This window comes from Centroberyx gerrardi, chromosome 24, assembly GCF_048128805.1.
Source record: "Centroberyx gerrardi isolate f3 chromosome 24, fCenGer3.hap1.cur.20231027, whole genome shotgun sequence".
Lineage (NCBI taxonomy): Eukaryota > Metazoa > Chordata > Actinopteri > Beryciformes > Berycidae > Centroberyx > Centroberyx gerrardi.
The window spans coordinates 20,332,798-20,355,630 of NC_136020.1; the positions used below are offsets into that span (position 1 = coordinate 20,332,798).

Consider the following 22,833-nt stretch of genomic DNA (forward strand, 5'->3'; position numbering starts at 1 on the left):
GGCGACACCTTGAGGTCGTCGGGACAAAGCGAGGATGGGAGTCTATGAGCAGAGGACGAGTGTGTACCCCACTAGTCTGTTTTCCTTTTCCGTCTCCATGTGTATCTACAGAGCGCTGGACAGAAAGACACACAGGGTTCAAGAGACTGGCTTGTGCACAGAGCGCGGGAGTGTCTGTATTGCGAAACTTCACGTCGAAACGCCACGCGCTACTCGCAGAGGAGCGAGTCGTCCCGCTGGGTATTTACACAGTGGGCGGGACCGACTCCTAGTCTACACACCGAGTTTGGCTGGTACCTACGTACGTCATTTTCGGAATGGTTGACAATGGTGATAGTATTAATTAGAAAAAGTCTATCTTCTCCTCCCTCTAAATATCTTACTAAAGTGTCTATTCTACTTCTCCTAGGAGCTTTTGAGGCCCAAACGCACTGGAAGCCATACGTGACGCGCCTGCTTTCACGTTTCCATGACGACACTGCAGGCGACCAATGGGGAGTCTTGCTAGTTTTCTCTTCCAATGGCCTGTTCTGCTGTCTGCTTTTCATATTTGGAGACCAGCTAGACTATATCATGTTTAAAATCTACCAGTCAAAAGTTTGGACACACCTGATTGAATGTTCTGTGTTTTTCATTCTCTTAAATCCATTTTGATCTAAAGGCTTCTGCTTAAATGCTTGAAATGTGTTTTTTAGACAAATATAAATATGAATTTCTTTCCAAAGCCTTTTGCCTTTCCATCAAAGCAAAGGGCGGCTACTTTAAAGAATGTAAAATATAAGATAGTTTTGATTTGTTTAACACTTTTTTTGGTCGCTGCATAATTCCATTTGTGTTATTTCATAGTTTTGATGTCTTTGCTGTTATTTTGAAATGTGGAAAATAGAAAAAATAAAGAAAAACGCGTGTGTCCAAACTTTTGATTGGTAGTGTACATCTGAATAGTTCAGTTACCCGCTTTAGTTTGCTGTCAGGTATTACAGGGCAGTTTTTGGATTGCGTTAATTAGCTTTGCCACATCCATGTCTTGGCTTACTGTAGCCAACTTCTCACTAAGAACAACCTGATTAAAAATATGTATCATGTCTTTGCCTCAAAATAGGTCTGCAGTCACTGTAACTCAAGAAATATCAAAAATCATCTGTTTTGGTCCTCTGTTGATGCTCCAAAATGTTTCAGAGCAGACGTGTGAAGGTAGTCTGACGCTCCACTTGATGCTGTAAGCGCATGTTATGCCGCTGAAAACTATTAACTGCGATTAAAAATGCAAACGTCTGATGTTTCCAGTGTGTTTGTGCCTGAAGATAATATACACAGGGCTAAAGATGTCCTAACCACACTGCTCTGACTGTACATGCTACCTATACAGTGAGACTGTGTCAAACATCTGGCTCTTATTTCTTTTTTTTTTAACATCGACCTCGTACGCAAAAGGTTTTATTGTACAGCAGAATTTATAGCTTCTGTTCCTTTTGACAATTTGACTTTGTGTTACCGTCTTCCTCGTCCGCCTTCCAGGTTTGGAAACTCGAGCCAGATATGAAAGTATTTGATAATAAAAAAATAATAAAAAGTCACATAAATTGGACCACTTTTGTTTTTCCTTTTCTCTCCCTTATCCGCTCTTTTTTTTTTCCTTCAAGTAGAACTCTACTCACAAAGGACACACCAAGCAAAGAAAACAAAACAATATTTTTTTGTTAAAAAAAAAAAAAAAGCATAAAATTAAAGGTATTTTCATTAAAGTCTGTGTTAAAATATTCCCTGGAGTCTGGGAGTGAGGTGAAATGTGAATCAAGAGAGTCATTTCAGTCCATCAGAAAAACAAACAACAACAACAAAAAAAAAAAGATGGCTGCTGTCTTTGCCTCTTATCTTCAAGGCAAATCAGCAGCCTGCAGAGTGGCAGTCAAGACTTCATCACGCCAAACTCTCACCTTCAGAGCGTCGCTTCACCACCGGCGATCGCCGCTTCTCGCCATTTTGAAATTTGTGGATCTCTCCAGAGTTTGTGACTGGACCGGCAACAACAGGTTAAAAATAAATAAGAGTTTAAAAATGTCTCTTTTGTTTTTGTTTGGGAAGTGCCTGCTTTTATGGACGTGTGTAGTTGTTGCCCTGTAGGGGGCAGTGTTGGACTGAATAAAGACAGAGAGGAGGAGAGGTGGAGGAGACTGTTGTAATCACATGTTGGGAGAGGTCAAAGTTCATGTCCCCCACTCTTAACGCCGTAATGTTCAGTGTGTGTGTGTGTGTGTGTGTGTGTGTGTGTGTGAGGGCGTCGCTCTCTGTCTGCGTGGCGTATGGCTGCTACTTGAAGAGGAAGTTGATGAAGACCTGAAGGAAGATGAGGAAGATGATGATGGCGTAGTCGCGCTGCTGGAGGAAGGAGCCTCCCTCCGCCTGGCCTGCGGCGCGACTCCGCAGCACGCTGATGCTCCTGGGGACACACACACACACGCACACACACACACACACACACGCGGTCACTAGGCGCTCACGTGTGAAGGCTTCCACCCGGACTGAGCTCACGGTGCGACCGGCGCTCTCCTCACCTGTTGATGTCGTCCTGCGTCTGCTTTATGGATTCAATGGCACTTTGAAGTTCGCTGAGGTCTGCTCCTTTTTTCCTTAGCCGACTGTTGTGCTTGCTTTTGTGTCCTGGAACACAACATACAACATACAACATACAACATACAACATAGAACACATGTAAAAATGCACCCGCCTTATCAGCCTGAATCACAAAGTCTATTTATCACAGCAAATAATAAACAGAAAGAGTCTATTTGACGATGTTTAATTTACTTTTTGTACATATTTTTCTCTTTGTTAGGTCTATTGTTCTGTATGTGGAACTGATTCAGGTCTTATATTAGTGATTAGTGATGATGCCTGTGCACCTGTCCACACTTATCCACACCTCCTCTTGTCATTTCATGTTTCACCTGTTCTGATGAAGGTCTAGTACCGAAAGCTTAACCAATAAACTGGTGTTTTTTTGCATAGCGGTCTTGGATGGAGCTTTTGTTCCGACAGTGAGCGCTCCGTTGTGAGAAAGCTGGACTTGTCAACGATGGATAAACCTCTTCACCACCTCTAGCACATATTAAGAAGAAGAATTATGTGTGTGTGTGTGTGTGTGTGTGTGACTCACGTTCGCTGCCAGAGGAGTCTTGGCGGTCGGGTTCGGGTGAAGAGCAGCCACTCTCCGGGCTTTTAGGCTTGTCGCTCTGTTTGTGTTTCCTCTTCGGCCCCGTTACCTACCCAACACACACACACACGCACACACACACGCACACACACACACACACACACACACACAGGTCAACAAAATAGGCCACACACACCAGCTACAAAAGAAATGCCAGCGAATATACAGCCATGTAACCAGTCACACACACAAACATGTACGACTACACATCAAATACACACTACTACTACTACAAACGGAGCTATTAAGAAGTGTTAGCTCACACACAAACACACACTCACTCCCACACACACATAACATGCTGGTCGGCGGTAGGTGCGGTACATGACAGCTGTGCAAGGCATGCTGGGGCGCCAGTCAGCCACATCCATTAAAACAATCCAGCAAGTCTCCAAACACACACACAGCGTCCGAAATTAACTTTTACTGGTCAAAATGATAAGTATATATTCTTCGTAGAACTACGTCACCCCACCAGTGTTCAGTGAATCAGGTGCTGTGTGACGCTTTCAACCAAGAGACAAGAGCAGATTTAGAGTTTCAGTTTAAAACTTATACAGTGGATCTGTTTTGTCTTTATCTTCAGTTTTTCTTTTTGGTGGCCTCATGCCCGTCCTCACATGGGAATAACCTGAAGTTTCCATTAACATTGGGCTAGTTAACCAACCAGACAGCGGAGAAATGCAATTTCTGACTTACCAGTCCTTATCACTGATCTAAATGAATGAACCATGTTGAGACTTGCTTACAAATTAAATGATATTATTGGAATACACTTATTTTAGCTTAACTTTCTACATCATCTAATCACCTGGACTCTGCTGACCTGTCTCCCTTCATCTGAGGCTGATCCTCCTGCCTCCATCTGGCTCTGATAAACAGAGCAGTGCAATGTATTCACAAGTCACTGATGGCTGTCTATAGGAGACTTTTTAAACGACTATATTGAGATTAACTCAAAGATAATATATGATACTCCACAACATATTTAGCTTACGTTACAGTCAATCAGACAACAACAGATAGCTACATATTCCTTCACTCTCCTTGCCAGGTAGCAAGCAAACTTTAGATTAAAGTAATTTCAGTTACAAAGATGGATCATGTGTCTGTTTACAAGTTAAATTCACTTGATCACATTGTTTTATCACTCACATTTGGGTTGAAAATAAGAAAGAATGTGTAGTTTCTTCTTTCCCAACACAACCTGTCGGCTCGGATTAAACTGTCTGCACCTGTCAATTGGTTGTGCGTTTATTTTATGTGACTCGACTTCCCAGTTGGGTGGAGTTTTCTGTTTTTAAGCACTGTGATTGGTCTAAAAGTCCAAACACTGCCCAGCTGGCAAACTTGGGTGTAAAAAACAAACTGAACCAGTTGTTTAAGTGGCCAAAACATTGTACAACCACCAGTACTGCTCTGTATTTGAAATTGAACCAGCCCACCGACACTCCTGTATATAACCAAGACATTCAAATGTTAGTATCAGTTTACTGGTCAGTGTGGCGGGTGACACACGACAAACTTTCCTGGCACTTGGCGGGTGTTAATTTCGGACGCTGCACACCACACACAGAAACACACTCACAACACAGAGCCGACACACAACCGCAGCCTTCAGCTGGTCGACAACCTGAACGACCTGCAGCTCGGTGGGAGTCAGAGGTACGACTCAGAGGTACGACTCAGAGGTACGACTCAGAGGTACGACTCAGAGGTACGACTCAGAGGTACGACTCAGAGGTACGACTCGGAGCGCGAACACAACACAGAGACAGACAGGACGGAGGTGAGGACAGACAGGACGGAGGTGAGGACAGACAGGACGGAGGTGAGGACAGACAGGCGGGGGGTGAGGAGCCGCACCGAAGCAGCCGGTCGGTCGGTTGATGTGATGAATGTTGGGAGCAGAGATAGACCCCCACCCCCCCCCCCCCTCCCCCTCCCCCCAATACATGCCTCTTTCTGTCTTTGCATGGGAGAAAAGTTCACGTCAAAGTGCACTACAAAAACATTAATGTTGCCGCGAGACAGAAGCTGATGGCAAACTGCTTATCGGCTAACATGCTTAGCTTGTAGAACATGACTTAAGACCTCAACATGGTCCATTCATCAATTATTATTATTATTTCGATTAATATTTCACATTTTAAATTTGATTTGTAGTGATATGCCCTACTCATACTAGGAGGATTGTAGGAATAACAGGCAAACCAGTTATAAAAGTTGACATTTTAAAAAGGTAAGTGGTGAAATTAATGTATTCCGAATTAACCACCTTTACAAATCAAAAAAGCTCTTAAGTCTTGTCCTACAAGGAATGAATGCTTGCTAATAAGCAGGGCAACATTAAATTGAGTGCAGCATCCTGTACAAAGCTGCAGCTCTTACAGGTGCTGGCAAAGTGCACTTCACACTTAATCACTCATAGACTCACTTAATTACATGATTTCTCTTTTTAATTTTTCACAATGCAATAACAAAATAAGTCTGGAGCCTGGAGGCAAACACCGTCTCTAAATACTGTAGGTTTGCTGCACAATTAATCCCTTACAGACCGATTTGTTTTTAATCATTTATGCTTTTCATTTTTCACAAAACATCTTCAGCCCCATCTTGTTACTTGCATTAATCTGACACACGTTTGCATGCAGTTTGACGTGACGTTCCTTCCCATGCAGAGAGAACGGCAGAGGTATCAGGGCAAGAGCAGAGAGAAAGATAGAGAGATGGAGAGACAAAAAGAGAGAGAGAGAGAGGCGACGACGGCGGTGGCAGCACAGCGGTGAGGAAAAAAAACAACAAAAAAACAAAAAACAGAAGAAGCGACAACGAAAACGGCGCACCGGGCGCTGCGTGGAGGGTGGCTGAGGCGGGCGAGGTGTTGTGTTGTTTTTTTTTTAATGGCGGTTTTCGATCGGGCCGACCTACCTGGCACTTGCAATTGTCCCTCCGCGGCCCCTGGTTACTCAGACTAATAAGACTGCCAGAACGTACCATAGGGGTGCGGTGTCGGACCTTGGTCTGGATCCAGCCGTCTTTCTCAAACTGGATCAGGTCGTTGAGCGGATCCCACGGCCGCGTGCTGAGAGGGGAGGGGGGGGGGGGGGGGGGAGGGGAGGGAGAGGGAGATGGAGACGAACGATGGCCGAGAGACACAAGGGAGGAGGGAAAGAGAGAGAGAGAGAGGAGGAAGGAGAAAAGAGAGAAAGAGATGGCAAAGCAAGATCAAACAGAAAACAACACAAGGAGAGAACATACATATTAATGCGAGAGAGAGAGAGAGTGAGAGAGAGAGAGCGGGAGGAAGACAAGGAGACAAAAAGACAAAGAAAGCAAGAGAAAGAAAAAAGGGTAATGAGAAAGAAAGAAAGAGAAGAAGTGAGAAATGTACCAAGTCGAACATCATGGACACAAAGAGACAAAAGAGAACAAGAAAGGGAGACAAGAAAATTATAATTGGTCACAACAACATTCAACTGATATAATACATTACTGACTTATAGTTCAGTTCTGCAACATGATTTTTGCAGTCAAACCCAGGAGTCAGGATCTTATTATTTATCACAAATGCCACCTGACTTTATGTTTCAATATGTCTATGTAATATGTAAGCTTTGCCTAATAATAACATAGCCCTAACTCTTCCAAATTAACACAGTCTATATATATAAAACTATTTAAAGAATCCATACACCAGCATCATGAGCAACAGTTCCTCCAGTCTGGTGGTAAACAAGGCATCACTCCCCTGCATTTACACTAAATCACCACTAGATGTCGCCGTGCTCCTGTCTTTACTCTGGGCAGGTCAGTATGGTCGATGGGGCAGTAACATCTGCAACTGGGGCAAGCTTTAATCCAAAGTGTCTTATAGGACGATTATACAACTGTAAGGAGTCATTGTCTGTACTTAATGTTCCTCATGAGAGCGATGGGTTTTAAAGTACAGGCTTATCGCTGGTCTTTTGGTCCTCAGGTGGCCTTGGATGTCATGGAAGACATTTATTGTGTACTATGCATGTAGTTCTGTAACTTTGATTAAGGCTAATACAGCCAAATACACTGATTTTTAACATTAAAGCTTTGTCATTGCTCTCCAAAAGAAGCAGAATTATTTCAATTCTATGCTTGCCGAAAATGCAAATATCTACATTTGATTGTAGGATTTTCATTAGGTCCTTGTTGAACTGCACATGTCTAAAATGCCTGTTGTAGTTCAGTGCAGTTGCATTGGAAGATTGCTTTTTCTATCTCACATTTCTCTACAATCTAATTTCCTTGTGGAAACATTTGGCCAGCTAGTAGAAGGTTCATTTCAATTTCCCTGGTGTCCTGATAAAGTAAGAAGTCTCATTTGACAACACTACACTGTTTGATTTAGGTGTTGTATGTATGGCTTAATCCTTTGTTGAGGATGAAATGTTCACATAGTAAGTCTTGCATAGTCTACAGTAGCAGTAACGTTAGTTGTTGAGTTGTAGTAGTGAGCTATTATTGGTGATTTTATTTTATTTCTTCATTGTTCTATTTTCATTTGCCACAACGCTCACAGCTGGCAAGCATATAACTATCATTGGTCTGGTTTCACTTGTTTCAGTTCAGTTTGATTCATGCACCTCAGATCTGCCTTCGAACCACACGAGCAGTAGGGGAATCACTCACTCGGCATATTTGTAATGCCACTCTCCGGTGACGGGGTCCTGCTCGAACAGGCCGGGGCTCCACTCCTCGCATTTGGCTTTGCGCTCGCGGGCCGATTTCCTCTGCGCTTCCTCCAGAATGAACTTCTCGTTGGTGGCCTCGGTCTGGTCCTTGTTGTTGATGGCCCGCGTCACGTGCTGCCACAGCCTGACGGACACACAGAGGACCGGTTCAGCCAGGTTAGTTCATTTACACACATCAAAAAATACTGCCAAGAGGAAAGAAGAAAAATACTGTGTGGGTACTAAAAAAAAAGCAGTGTAGTAGGAGTGGCTTAAAACTCAATACAGAAGAGATAGGTACAAAAACAACAAAATGCCTAAATAACAAGTATGGGAAATTACGTGAGAGTGTGGTAATAAGTAGTAGGGCGTGCGTGTGTGTGTGTGTGTGTGTGTGTGTGAAGCGTTATGATCAACTCAGAATCCAACTAAATCCCCATCTAATCTGTAAATGTAAAGCAATGTGATGGGCAAAGTGTAGAGACCAGATACAGTAGGATTACACAAACCTGGATTCACCACATGCAGGATGATACGCACACTATTAAAGAGGAACTATTAAGAGCCTATTAATTAGGCCATAAGCATGACAGGGAATTAACTGTGGCAATGAAGGAGAAGATGAAGAGGAGATAGAAGAGGGGAGGGATGGAGGGATGTAGAGGTGAGGAAGAGAAATACCACAGTCTGCTTGGTAAAAACAGACAGTAAAGATACCGGAGTCAGAAACAGTTAACATCCAAAATAAAGAAACCAAGCTGGCAAAAACAACAATTTACGAATGAACCTAAATAATGAAAAAAACTATAACTGAGCAATTTAAGAAAAAGGATACCAGGAAATTAAAATTGAGTAGTTTGATAAAAATGAAACTGAAAGCTGCATTAGGCAAGAGTTTTATGTAAAAATACACCCGTCTTATCAGCCTAAATCACAAAGTGGGGCTGCAACAGAGAAGAGCGCGTCCCATTTCTGAGTTTCGAAGCTAACATTTTTCAGTTACCTCTTGCTGCCATTGGGGGCCGCCAACATGCAAAGTTGCCTAGTGCAGCTTTAAATTTAGATCGTTTAAGTCTTTTTCAGACCTGTGGATACCTTGATAATATTTAAGTTTAAACGAACCTTTCTGATTCGAACTCTCCCTGCTCCTCCGGCGGGACGGTGCAGCGCGTCAGCCGGCTCCCCCTCAGATCCGGAGTCGGGTTCCAGAAAGTGTCCACCGTGCCCGTCTTCTTGTCGTTGATGAAGATCTCGCTGTCCTGTATGTGTGTGTGTGTGTGTGTGTGTGTGTGGAGAGAGGGGGGGTGGGATTGGGTGGGGGTTGAAAAGGCAAGAATCAGTGTTTGATCAAGTGATTACTGGTCAATCTCAAAGTTTAAAAATTAAGAAACTACACACACAGACACAAACTTTTATCTCCCCCTAAAGACAGATCCTACATCTGCCAAGAGACGGCATTTGATCAGACAAATTTGAAAACCACAGTGAAGTGTTTATCTCCAGCTGTGACAGGTTAAGTGGTTATTAGGCGACCGACTGAAAGCATCGGACCGAAACCATCCGGGGAAAATTAACGGCTTCTTCGATACAGACGGAGCGAGAGACGCTGAAACGAACAATTTTGTGACACACAGCCAAACATTTTCTCTCTTTATCCCTTTCTCTTCTTACCCAACAGACTGCTGGATGTTGCTGTAGGACTGGTGAGACGTTCAGAGTCGGCTTTTTCTATATAATTGGGTATTACATCACAAGAAATACAATTCGTTGTGAAAAATGACGTGCCAATGCTTAGAATTGACTCGGTTTGAACAAAATGAAAGATTTTCTCCACAACTAGATTCGAAGGCAGCAGCAGAGAAAATAATTTACAAGACCGTCTGGAACAACTTTGAAGAAATTGCAGCTTCTTATGATTTAGAAATGGCAAAAGTCAATACTGTGACGTGTTTTTTTTAATTAATTGTGCAGTCCTTGGCCACATATTGATTCCTCAGTCAAGCATCAATGCCGATGTTTTTCCACTCAGCAGCACAACGCCTTACTAAAACATGAGCAGCAGTCATGGCAAGGTCGATTTTAAGAGAGAGAGAAATGGGCGGAAAGAGAGAGGGGAGAGAATCATTTTAAACAACTTTCTAGTTTTCTACTGTTTTTATTCTTATACTGTATATGAAGAAAACTTTTCAATCAGTACATGTGTTGGTAGCTGTTGTATCAAAGCCATCATCCCCTTGCTGATGTTCTTTACTGTGATTATGAAATCTGTAATCACGGCAAATAGTTTCCTCTCAGGTAATATTACTGCTATAATGTTGGCTCGATATTGGCTTAAACAGTTTTACTGCAAAATAGGAAGAGGAGGAATTTATGGAAGGATAGGGGAAGGAAGAAGTGGAAGGATAGAGCGAGATGAAGAAAGAACCAACAAAAAAACAGTAACAAGGCAACCCCGAAGTCTCCATAGTCACAGTAAAGAGTGGACTCTATTGTTCCTACAGCAGCCATCAGTCCGTCTTACCCAGTGTCCCTCCAGCGTCGCCAACACCTCCTTTCCCAGCTTGATCTTTCCAGAGACTTGATTGACACTGTCACTGCTGCCCAGGAACGGCTGGAGGAGAGGAGGAGGAGGAGGGGGGAGGGAAGAGGAGGGAAGGGAGGAGGAAGGAGAGAGGGAAGGAGAGAGGAGCATAGGAAGGAAGGAGAGAAGGAAGGGAGAGGAGAGAGGAGGGATGGGAGGGATAGGAAAGAGAGAGAACAAGGGAGATGGAGCAAGGACAGAAGAAGGGAGAGGAGCCGAAGGCGGGAGAGAGGAAGGGAGAGAAGAGGAGGGATGGGAGGAGGAAGGAGAGAAGGAAGGGGAGGAAGGAGAGAGGAGCGTAGGAAGGAAGGAGAGGAGGAAGGGAGAGGAGAGAGGAGGGATGGGAGGAGGAGAGGGAGAGATAGGAAAGAGAGAGAAGAAGGGAGATGGAGGAAGGACAGAAGAGGGGAGAGGAGCCGAAGGTGGGAGAGAGAAAGGGAGAGAAGAGGAGGGATGGGAGGAGGAAGGAGAGAAGGAAGGGGAGGAAGGAGAGAGGAGCATAGGAAGGAAGGAGAGGAGGAAGGGAGAGGAGAGAGGAGGGATGGGAGGAGGAGAGGGAGGGATAGGAAAGAGAGAGAACAAGGGAGATGGAGGAAGGACAGAAGAGGAGAGAGGAGCCGAAGGCGGGAGAGAGAAAGGGAGAGAAGAGGAGGGATGGGAGGAGGAAGGAGAGAAGGAAGGGGAGGAAGGAGAGAGGGAAGAGAGAGGAGCAGAGGAAGGAAGGAGAGAAGGAAGGGAGAGGAGAGAGGAGGGATAGGAAAGAGAGAGAAGAAGGGAGATGGAGCAAGGACAGAAGAAGGGAGAGGAGCCGAAGGTGGGAGAGAGGAAGGGAGAGAAGAGGAGGGATGGGAGGAGGAAGGAGAGAAGGAAGGGGAGGAAGGAGAGAGGAGCGTAGGAAGGAAGGAGAGAAGGAAGGGAGAGGAGAGAGGAGGGATGGGAGGAGGAAAGGGAGGGATAGGAAAGAGAGAGAAGAAGGGAGATGGAGGAAGGACAGAAGAGGGGAGAGGAGCCGAAGGTGGGAGAGAGAAAGGGAGAGAAGAGGAGGGATGGGAGAGAGGGAAGGTAGAGGGGAAGAGAGACAAGCAAACATACAATATTATCACTTTGTTGCTTCTCTGTATAATTACTGCACAAGGAAAAATATCCTACGCTTTATCATGTCTTGTTTTATCTGTATTCATGTGGCTTGTTTTCTTGTGATAATCCTGTAGCATCTTACAGCAGAACAATATGCATTTGTTTATTTTCCATCTGTCATATCTTGCTAGTGTCTTGATGACAGTGCACTTTTCCAAATACTAGAGAAATTCAATGAGTGGGCAGAAGAAATAGAGTCATGGTGATGTGGCTTTAATTGCAGGGTAACTGCAGGTTTCAGAAAGCAAAATACAGGACTTTTTTAATGCTACCTTGCTCGAATTTAAGACACCAAGAAATGAATTGCTAAGTGACATGAACTCAAGTTGTGTTTAGTAAAGCAGATATGAGGGAAATGTTTTGCATATTGTACTACCAACCCTGTTCTGTATTACAGACAATTTAAGACTTTTTCAGACTATTTAAGGACCTGCAGAGGTGTAGTGGGTTAATCTAAACGGTATTTTAAATGGAAATGAATCTGTTTCCCCCTTTGCCCCCCCTTTGTCCCCCACTGACATGTACCTGCCGCTAGATCATGAAGGAGTAATGCAGATGACCGTGTGAATCGTGGATGTTTGTGGAGGGGGAGAAAGAGTGGGATGGAGGGGATTCGTAATGGCATGGGAGAAAGAGAGCAAGAGAAACAACTTTTTTTTACCCCTCCTACAGGTATCCAAAACATATTTCTATCATTTGCATTTTGTTGGTTTAGGAATACACAAAGAGTTCATTTCCAAAAGGTGAATGAAAGTTCATTACTCAACAGCTCTAAAAGTGCTTTCCTTCTGCCAACCAAGAACTGAAGTTATCTACTATTCTTTAATAAGCACCATCATTTTAAACCGAGAAGAACTGGAGCCCAGTGCCGTACCTTCAGCTTGAACTCGAGCTGCGCGCTGTAGCCCGTCTTCTCACATGTGATGGTGATCTGACCCGCCAGCTCCAGGGTCATGGTGCCGTACAGGATGCCTGCGAGACGGAAAAAACGCCCCGAGGAATCAGAGTCAGCGCGAATAACTGGAGAGCTCAGAGACGGTCCTGATAGGCTCGACTTTTACCGCTGGTTTGCCTTTCTTCTTTTTCCATCAAAATACACCGGAGTGCCTTGACATTTCAATGAAATGAGTGTGGCTTTGTGGATTGGATATATACAGAATTGAGGAGTGGACCCAAGCTATTCGGAAAAGGTTTTAAGTCATATTCTATGAGGTATGTAGCTTGCTGAATAAGCAAAGCGACATTAAACTGACAGATTTCAACATAGTTTGACATGATGTTCTCTGCCATATGAGAGGAAGAAAGTTTGTTATGTATCAGCGAGGTTCAGTGGTAGACACTTGAAATGTTTCTTGCTGTTTTGATTAGATTTTTATAAGTTTAGATGTGTACTGTAAGTCAAGTTTTGAAAATGTTGGAACGGACAACATTTGTGGTCTTGATAAGAAACAGAAGTGAACTATCATCAAAATACATTAAACACACGCCAACTATCTCACATTTTCTTGTCGATTACACATTATGAATAGGGTGACAGCACTCAAGGCAGTATCCTCATAGTAGAGTACTAACTAAATAACATTTAATGTATCAGAGGTAATGGAAATTGGTAAATTTCAAATGACAGACTGTATCCTCTGTATCAATCCATGTGTTGGATTTGTTCTACTTAGTGTTGATGATGAATGTTTCTCCGTGGTTTTTAAAGCTCTCTGTGCGGTCATGAAGAAAACATTTCAACAGTGAATCAAAGCTGCAGTGAAAATGAATGCTGCAACACTATAATCAATACACATGACTGATCACTTTCACCTCAATACATTTGAGCCACGAGATATTGAGCACAGAGCTCATATTTTGCAGCAACATAAATGCATTACAGAAGTGTGACCGTGGCGTGAGGAAGAGCGGTCTGACCTTTACAGTGGGCGTAGGGCATGTTCATCACATAGTCCTCTCCTCGGTTCAGAAAGCTGAGCCGAGCCTCCCCGTCCAATATGGCCGACAGGGAGTTTCCTAAAAACACGCAAGACACCTGAATGTTAACTTCCAATGCAGACAGTCATCATCAAGGAGCTTCAGTGGCAAAACAACGTCCTACTGTCTGCTTAAGTTTGTGTTGGGAATGTGAGTAATGTTTTGAAATGCTGGTGTTTTCCAGCTGTTTGTGTATACAAAAAGTCAAAAATACAAATCAGCAGAGAAAATAGATATTAAAATATATAGAACCACCAATGTGAGAGCTGTATTTTCAAATCCAGTCATCTCTGGTGCTGCCAGTTTATTTGTGGAGGGAACTAAAAATATGAGGAACGGAGGATTACTAAAGTAGATCTATGACACAATCTGAATCATCATGACTACATATTTCCAATGAAAACCAACCAAGAATCCATATATAACTCATATCTAATGTTAGGTGTCAAATATCTAAGGGGGGAATCTATTTATGTAAATTCTATTCTGTCTCTACAGTAATAGGTAGACATGCTGTGTGGCAGAGACAATGCTTTTTGAATCCTTCAGTGTCCTTAAAACATGTTAAAATGCAAATAGTTAACATGTACGTTTTAGGCATTTAGCGGATACTCTTATCCAGAGCAACTTGCAATGAGTCCAACAGTAGGATAAGCTTCAATTCTTAAATCACATTAAAAGCGAACAATAGTAAGGAGGTCAAGGGTCAGAGCCATAGTGCCCCGAAAACAGATGTAACAAACTATTTCTGTGGCTCTAAAAAGAATATGAAGATAGTGAAGTGCTACACCAGGGAAAAACATAGTAAACCCAAATAAATGTTAAGGCCTTAAGGTTACTTGCTGGTGAAATTAGCTGGATTTCAAGTGTGTGTGTGTGTGTGTGTGCGTGTGTGTGCGTGCGTACCGTAGAATTTGGACTTGGCCAGGATGCTGCCACTGAGGCAGAATCCGTCCTTCCTGTTGCTGACGTAGAAGGCCGACACCGGAGGATGATGGGATACCTGGAGAGAGCGCACACCAACCGACTCAGACTGGCAAGACTCATACGGCTGCACAGCTGATCACAAAATAATCTGTCTGAAAAATGTCTTCTAAACAGTAACCGTAAATGGGAATAAAAACAAGAGGAAACAAGAAAGATTGCTAAAGAGTTCCCTAGCTACCTTGAGGGTAACGCCGTGCTTTATGGGAATTAAAACTGAAACTAAACCTTGTATAATGGCCCATCTCTTGCAGTGTGGCTGTTACCTGCTCTGCGATGTAGAAGGTCTTGCTGTTGGTCTTCTGGTGGAGCCACATGCAGCGGTACGTCTCTCCAATAATGGGGTTGTAAGGCTTCTTCAACCCCTGCAGCGTAGAAACCAAGATGAAAAATGGCTTAATTATAACATATTGAATATAGAGGACGTATCCATCAACATGAAGTGTGTTGTGGTTTCAGGGAGCATGGTTATCCTCCTCCTGACCTTTGGCTTTTTGTAAAATCCAGAGATGTACCACTTCACCACCTTCTTCATCCGGTTGTAGGCATTCTCTTCCACTGCCGCCCTGAGAGGGAAACGTTACAGTCACAGCTTAGACTCCTGTATAACTCAATGGGTAGAGCATGGCACTATCCCCTATTGAAGAACACTCATTGATCTTCACCTCTTCTCTTCAATCCCAATTCTGTCATGTCCATATTCTCCCATCTTTTCTCTAGTCTTTCCATCCTAGTGGCCATTGCCAAGTTATAGTCCTGTTGCTCAAAGGCGAGCGAGGCACTACTACTGCCAGAGTTAGGGGTTTGATTTCCTCTGTGGCTCCACAAGCTAAAAATATACACATTCACGGTCCTGTGAGGCACTTCGGATGAAAGCACCCATGTGTCATATGCTGTGGTGGAATCTGTCAGTCAACTAGAACTACACACAGTCAGCTAACTACAGATCTCAGGTCTGATTATTCGGTGGAGCTAAATCAAGAGATACTAGTATCAGACATTGAACACAAGCAATTCACAGTGATAAAATGTCTAAAAATATTTGATTGTTGAAAAGGAAAAGACCAATCACTGGATAAAAAAAACGTAATAATAATAATAGTTAAAAAAGGATGTTTTAATTTGACATAGTGCAAAAAGTGCTCAAAAGGTGACCAAAGTGGACAAAGAAAGTTCAAGTAAACTTTTCAGCCCATGGTCTTCGCTTTTCATTTTTTGCACTTTTTGAGTGCTTGTTGCATCATGCATCTTTTTTTTTTTTTACTATCTCTGCTTTAATGTCCTCTTTTGAGGCTTGATGCCCTAACAGACTAGTGCGCAGGCTTCTTTTCCCTTTTGATGGCATTTTGAACTAACAGGAGGGTATAAACCTGCACATAGGAACCAGGGGCTTACATGAAGAAGCCTGTTAAGCTTGATCTGAAAACTCTTTTAGTAAAGTGATATAACTCATCAACGAGGAAATGAGAGTAACAGCAAATTAATACAAACAAACAAGCAGGACGTGGAGTCTTACTCGGACAGGAAGTCGGCGTGGTAGTAGTAGTCAGAGAGTTTGTCCAGAAAGGACCTTGGCTCCAGGATGAAGGTGGGCAGCACCACCTTGGAGAGGTCCATGCCGGGCCGGACCTGCTTCAGCAGAGTCCAGATCAGAGATTTGTTCTCCTCCGACACCGTCTCTGTCTGGGAGGCTTCACCGGCCTGAGAGGGAGACACACACAGAGGTGGAAGTTAGAGACGTCCTCCTTCACTTATTTATCCTGCATCTATGCTGCATCAACACTGCAGACAATTCCTTCCTGAATGTTATACAGCAGAACCAAACTAGTATATTATAAATGAAAAAAACACAAGAGTATTTCATCCAACTAGATACCAAACCACTCCTGTAACTTCTGACAGCTGAAAAGAAAGCAAAACCTAAAGTAACAGTCCTCAAGATCCTTGTTTTTTGTTTAAATATCTTAAAATACACTCATATATATGTGCACACACACACACACATATTCAACTTCTACACTCTCTCATGAGATTCCTAATGCTTAAGTCAACCTGCTCTTCTCTGTATGAGGGACCGGCACTAGGAGGTTTTAATTAATTCCTAACTATGAAAGTTTGGCCTCGGCTCCAGTAGGTGTTTAATTAGAGAGCTGTCAAAACCCAGACTTCATCAATATGGAAATGCCTGTTAGCGCTTTCACACTCCTCATCACACCAGCTCAGTCTCTTACACACTCCCACACACACCAACCCACACAGAGAAAGCAATCAAAGCCCGTCCATGTAACGGCTTCATTAATAGCCCCAGCAGTGGAACATGATAATGTCTTCTCAATATACAAGAGACTCTGTCCTATGAACTGAAAATTTACTTGCTTTCTTACCCAATTATACATTAATTTCTAAGGATGATGATGGCTGCCTTGATGGCTTGTCTGCAACGCTGTGAGAAACATTGTGTTCAAACGCAATCACACTTGATCTGTAATGTATTTATGTTGTCGCAAATTATGTGTTCTTGTGTAGAAACTGTGAGTTCTACATGAGGTTTCTCTCGTTCAAATGTGTCCAATTTCCCCAAAGGGATCATTAAAGAGATCAGGTGTGGTTATTGATTATAGTATTACAAACGGAACAAAAGAAAAGAAAAGTAAACAAAAATATTCAGTGTAACTTTGATTCACTACTGAAATGTTTTCATCATGAAAACTTCGGAAAGAACTAGCAAAAATGAGGCAAAACAATCTTTGGTTTAGTTTACACATGCATTGTAAACGAAACCATCGGATTCTCTCATTTGAAGAGCAACACATTGGACGGACTGTGATGTGTGATGAAAGATTAAGAGTGATGCACCTTTAAGTCGATATGACTTGTGAACTGAACAGATATCCACAATATCACAGTTCTTGAGAAGTTCATTCCCTCCAAGAAAACTTGGGAAGAACGTTCTCCACAAGAGCGCCACAAGTTCTTGGCATTCTTGGATTTGCTGCCTTGTTATAACTGATTTATCTATTTTGGAATCGTGACTCCATCTCTCTCTGGTCCCCTACCTCTCCCAGCTCCTCGTGGGACTGCTCCAGGTAGGGGGTTTCCCGCAGGTTTTCGTTGGGGTCCAGGTCGATGTACGAGTCGTCCTGACGCTCCGACGTGTCGCTGTCGCTCTCCTCGCTCTTCTCCAGGCCTTCCGGGTCCGACTCCTCGTGGTCCTGCTCGCCCTCCCGGTCCGACTTGTCGGAGTACAGGTCCGGGTCTTTGAACTGGTCGCTGTCGTTGAACCTGGGGGTGGGGTTGGGTGGGGTGACAAAAAATGTAAGTTTTGAAAGCTGGTAGGCAGTTTAAGACCTTGGGGGGGCAAGGAAATTATAATTTTACAGACTGGATCCTGTAGATTTTAAAGATATTGAATGATGAACTTCAGCTGATAATTTTCTTTAAAAAGGTTATATAGCATTTTATCATGGAATTCTTTGTCCTTTCAAAATGACGAGATGAAAAAATGGGTTTACTTTTGGTGCCTTTTTGAATAAACTGAAATATTATAGACCACTGACAATAGAGGGCTGTCACATAATGTTTTGGAGAGCTGTAACTAACGGTAATGAAAGACACGCCACCATGTTTGAAGGCTGACAACAGAAAGAAAGACTGTAATGTTATTGCCTCCCTCACAAACAAACTGAATAAAAAGCAAAATGCAGCGGCAGCGTGTTCAAATTAAATGATAAGAGGGGAAAATAGATACATATATATATTTTAAAGAAAACCAAGCATGGTAGAGAGGCTAGACATTTTATGTTTTTTGTTTAATTCCCTGACAAGCCTCGTTTCACGTCCTCAAACCTACCCAGCTAAGGGCCCGAGCAGTAATTGCTATCATATGAATTATAATGCTGACAATAGGCTTTTAGTATGGAGCTTGAAAAACAGAATACTACTTTAGATATCTTCTGCTGGAGGAAAGTGCAGAAATCCTCTCACCAAGTTTCTTTCACAGAACAAAAGCCTTCACAAAGTCAAATACAAGCTGGAAGGACCTGTGAGAAAACCATCTTTTTCCGGAAATTATTACCAAACCTCAAACCAAACCCCAAATTCACCGAAGGGAAAAGGGGGGAAGCTCAGAGACTGTCTTGCCTTGTCCTTCGAACGTGGCCAAAATATCACATGACATTTTTCTCAGTCTTGAGAGTATAATGGTATTTGACTGTCTTTGGTTTTTCCCCACTATGAATGACTTGTTATGTAAAGCACATGAATGAAAGAATATCATCCATTGAGTTCACACAAGTCTATCCATTGACGTTTTTTACTATTGGTAACACTTTACTTTCCAATGGCCTTATTCCAGCGTTTTAACCTATGGAAAAGTACTTAATAATACTGTGGCAGGACCTAATGAAAATCCCCCCAATACATAATGTACTTGTAAGGGTGTAGCAACATAATGCAAGTACAAAGTGTAGATATATTGCATTATACTACCTTATTGCATTGCATTACTATATTGCATTGTAATACCATTCGTTATGTATTAGGGAGATTTTCATTAAGTACTAACAGTGATATTATTGCTTTTACTTAACTTGTTTTTCTGGTAATGTATTTGTATTATAACTTTATCATGTATCCTCCTGCTATTATTACTTCTCTTTTATTCCAGTTATTATTGTTGTGTACTTACAATACTTTCTAATAGGTTAATAACACAAGTTAATATACCGGAATAAGGCTAATAACGTGCTTAAAAAAGTAAAGCTGTGACATTAATCTGAAGAAAAATGTCACTTTTTCATATGAATACCATCCAGCCTTATCAAGACTGTTTGTATGCAAGGGGGAAAAACACACTAAGCTTAGCAGGACAAAAGGGACAATGTGTTCACTGGAGGCCTTTAGTCTATTTTGGGCTCGTTGTTGTCCCCACTCACTGGAAGCCCTGCATGTTGTGGGCCCGCAGCAGGCTGTAGAAGTTGATGGAGTGCTCTCCGCCCGTGGCTGCGGTGCTCATGTCCTCCTTTCCCTCGCGGATCATGGTCCTCTTCAGCAGGCTGGAGCACTTCAGGGCCAGCTCCAGGGCGTCCATCCAACACCGGCCTGGAGAGAGAGAGAGAGAGAGAGAGAGAGAGAGAGAGAGAGAGGCAGGATGATCAGGAACGCCCACGAACGCACTGCAGGCCAGTTCCAGACAGGCTGGGCCAGATCCAACTTACACACACTCTGTGATGTGAATTTAGATTTTTAGCTTCTCAAATATGAATGATTTCACTTGCCATTTGGAAGGAAACTTGCCACTAATAGACTGGCAATCGCATCAAAGAGTGTGTGTCTGGAATTGGCCACAAGCATGTGCACTTTATTACAATATTCATAAAAAAACTGCAATATTTTACAGTGGTTCCTGGGGGTGATTTTTGTTCACTCCAGGATCAGTTCCAGAAGGTGCTGCAGTTTAAAAATCGCTCTTATTTGGATATTTAGATAATGATATATGGATAAGTGTGCTGTAATTGCAATTCTAATTGTTGTTTTGGGGGGGTTCAGACTGAGCAATAAGGACAAAAGATGAATTTTCTTTGTATTTACATCTTTCTAGCTCTGCCGGTGTACTGCGTTGTGAAGGAAAATATCGTCCAGCCCTGGTACAAACACACATGAATCTATACTTTCATCAGTGCAGAGACACAAGCAGGCTGGAGACTGGAAAAGAAAACGGGGGGGTGGGGCTAAACCCAGAGATGAGGACAGAGATTATACAGCAAACACAGGTTGGCCTGGTGTATAGAATGACCGAATAGTCAGAGGTTCAGTTTCCTACAATCTCCTGTCCAAATGACCCAGATGAAGACTCTACACCTGCTCTCTCAGTGTAAGCCGCTCCTGATAACTGTGTTAAGATAAACGGCCGAAGTGTAAACGAAAGCCCGTCTCTCACCGTCGGACTCGGAGGCGGCGCGGAAGATGAGGTGGCTGCTGGGTAATGGCTGAGTGATGGAGCCCACCGCCTCTCCTTTGGGACCCTGGGGACAACAAGAGGGAGGGGGATAAATGTTACAGCTAGTTCAATGTCTGAGACTGAGGTTGGTGTGTGTGTGTGTGTGTGTGTGAGTGAGTGAGTGAGTGAGTGAGTGAGTGAGAGAGAGAGAGAGAACAGACAGTAAGAGTGTTTATGTATATTAGCATGTAAATTAGCTTGTTCAAGTGTTTTGAGCAAACTTCGAGTCATGAGTTTGGGACTTCTTACCAAGTCTCTACTATTTTTTTATTACGAAACAAACACCATTTGTTAAGCAGTGTGTGTATGTGTTAATCAGTATCTATCTGTCAATGTACAAATCTCACATTGTACAGAATCTATTAACAATTTAAATAAATGAAAGCTAGTTATCACCTGTTTACTTCTCGGGGTTCTGAGCATCATGTTTATTAGACCTTGATATAAATTGGAAGACGGATCAATTCTGTGAAAATTGAAACTTTCCCCTTGGTAACACACATTCTCACACACACTTCCTTTCCATTCGTGCAATTCTCCTCTGTGTTGAGTTTTAATGTCATTTGTTTTCTGCTGCCTCACTTCAAGTGTGTGTCTCTTTTTTTTTGGGGGGGGGGGGGTAAGATAGTTTTATAAGTCCATTTGGGGTTTCTTTGTCTCACCCACACAGTTTGCATTTCTTTTCTCCTCTCTCAGTTTTTTATCATTTATACTGTATGTGCTAACTGGGTAAGTCTAAACTGCTAAGTCTGTCATTATGCAAACGAGCGCTGAGAGGGGACAGAGGGGACAGAAGCTGAGCGAGTGAAGTGTTTATTTCCATAGTGAAGAGGACGATGGAGAGCCCAGAAACGCTGTAATTTAAAACACAGACCCCTGATTGTAATTCAACTCTTTTCATACCACAAACAAAAGGAAAAAAATACTTGAGATGAGAGGTCAGCGATGAATACCAAACCACAATTGGAGTGGACAAAAGAACAGAGCTGAAAACAAAAGAACAAATGGAAAATGTGTGCTGCCAAATATGAAAATGGCTGGCTGTCCGCGCATAATTTTCTGGCTATGTACTCAATCAAACAAAGCTGAGCTCTTAATTATGCAGTAAATATCCACATCTGTTTCACAATTTCACTTTGCTGCGGGGAATAAAGAATACATTTTTTTTTTCCACTTTCCCCTGATTATCTGTTTTTGTTCATTGTAATAGATGTGGAGAGAAAAACCGGCTGCAGGAGCAAAAGAACATTGTGATTTAAATCCATTAGTCTGCATAACAAACCATTGGCCTTATTCTATCTATAAATCTATCTATCTATCTATCTATCTATCTATCTATCTATCTAATGATATAATAAAATAATAATTTGGGATGTGACTACTTAGTATTCAACAAAAAATGTGTGAAACAAACTGTGGAATACATTCTGGTATATTCCCATTTGTAAAATTCCCTGATATTCCCTGACTTCCCCAGACAATTTATCAAATTCCCTGACTTTCTCCTCCTGGAATACACTTCCTCAACACTCGGTGGCATTCCAGAAAAGTCCACGATGAGTGTGAATCCTGTGTCCCGCAGTGTTTCCTGACCTTGACGGCCCAGATGGACTGCTCCAGCGGGTGGAAGAGCTTGAAGCAGAAGCCGTCCTTCTTGGAGGGCCGCTCGATCAGCTCGCAGGCGTTCAGCAGCACCGTTCCCACCCACTGCCCGTTCTTGTGGGTCTTGTAGATGAGCAGGACGCCTGGTTTCAGCACGCACCACAGCTTGGTCCAGCTCTTCAGAGTGCCGCGGATCTGTGGGGGGACGCACACACACCACAAATACACACACACACACACACACACACACACACACACACACACACGAGAACACAGAGAAATGACTTGAATATTCCAGTCCTACATTCTCTCATAGGACTTCCCATGCTAAAATTAACTTTTGGATTAGGCTATGTGAGGAGGAGGTGTGCATCTTGAGGATTTAAATTAACCAAGAAGATAAAGTGTGCGTTCACACCGAGTTATGTTTGGAGAGGTTTATTCAAACTCTTCTCACTGCACCGAGACGCCTGAAAATACTACTCCAAAAAGTACAGGAAACGACAACAAAACACAAGGTTTTTTTTGGGTATAAGGAGATGGATGTTGACATCTGATAGCCAGCAGTTCCTCAAAGCCTAGCAGAACAAAATGAAGTCTGGACTGACACTCATATTCAGCTGTTTCTTCATGT

The 22,833-nt window shown here is 42.8% G+C and overlaps 1 protein-coding gene across 5 annotated transcripts in view; it reads right to left on the reverse strand.

Moving 5' to 3' along the window:
- Positions 1–590: 590 nt before the first annotated feature.
- The window catches only part of osbpl8 (oxysterol binding protein-like 8), a 105,211-nt gene continuing 82,968 nt past the window's right edge, over positions 591–22,833 (reverse strand). For 4 of the 5 annotated variants that reach the window (XM_071920006.2, XM_071920007.2, XM_071920009.2 and 1 more), the window contains 17 exons: positions 22,191–22,394; positions 20,538–20,622; positions 19,534–19,699; positions 17,656–17,881; positions 16,116–16,300; positions 15,084–15,165; positions 14,866–14,964; positions 14,522–14,618; positions 13,556–13,654; positions 12,513–12,610; positions 10,442–10,531; positions 9,043–9,179; positions 7,880–8,065; positions 6,146–6,299; positions 3,158–3,263; positions 2,556–2,661; positions 591–2,440 (listed from right to left, as the gene is read on the reverse strand). In XM_071920006.2, the coding sequence (XP_071776107.2) occupies positions 2,311–2,440; positions 2,556–2,661; positions 3,158–3,263; positions 6,146–6,299; positions 7,880–8,065; positions 9,043–9,179; positions 10,442–10,531; positions 12,513–12,610; positions 13,556–13,654; positions 14,522–14,618; positions 14,866–14,964; positions 15,084–15,165; positions 16,116–16,300; positions 17,656–17,881; positions 19,534–19,699; positions 20,538–20,622; positions 22,191–22,394 (2,250 nt within the window). In that variant the 3' untranslated portion in view covers positions 591–2,310. The remainder of the gene's footprint in view (positions 2,441–2,555; positions 2,662–3,157; positions 3,264–6,145; positions 6,300–7,879; positions 8,066–9,042; positions 9,180–10,441; positions 10,532–12,512; positions 12,611–13,555; positions 13,655–14,521; positions 14,619–14,865; positions 14,965–15,083; positions 15,166–16,115; positions 16,301–17,655; positions 17,882–19,533; positions 19,700–20,537; positions 20,623–22,190; positions 22,395–22,833) is intronic. The other variant, XM_071920008.2, reaches the window with a different exon arrangement.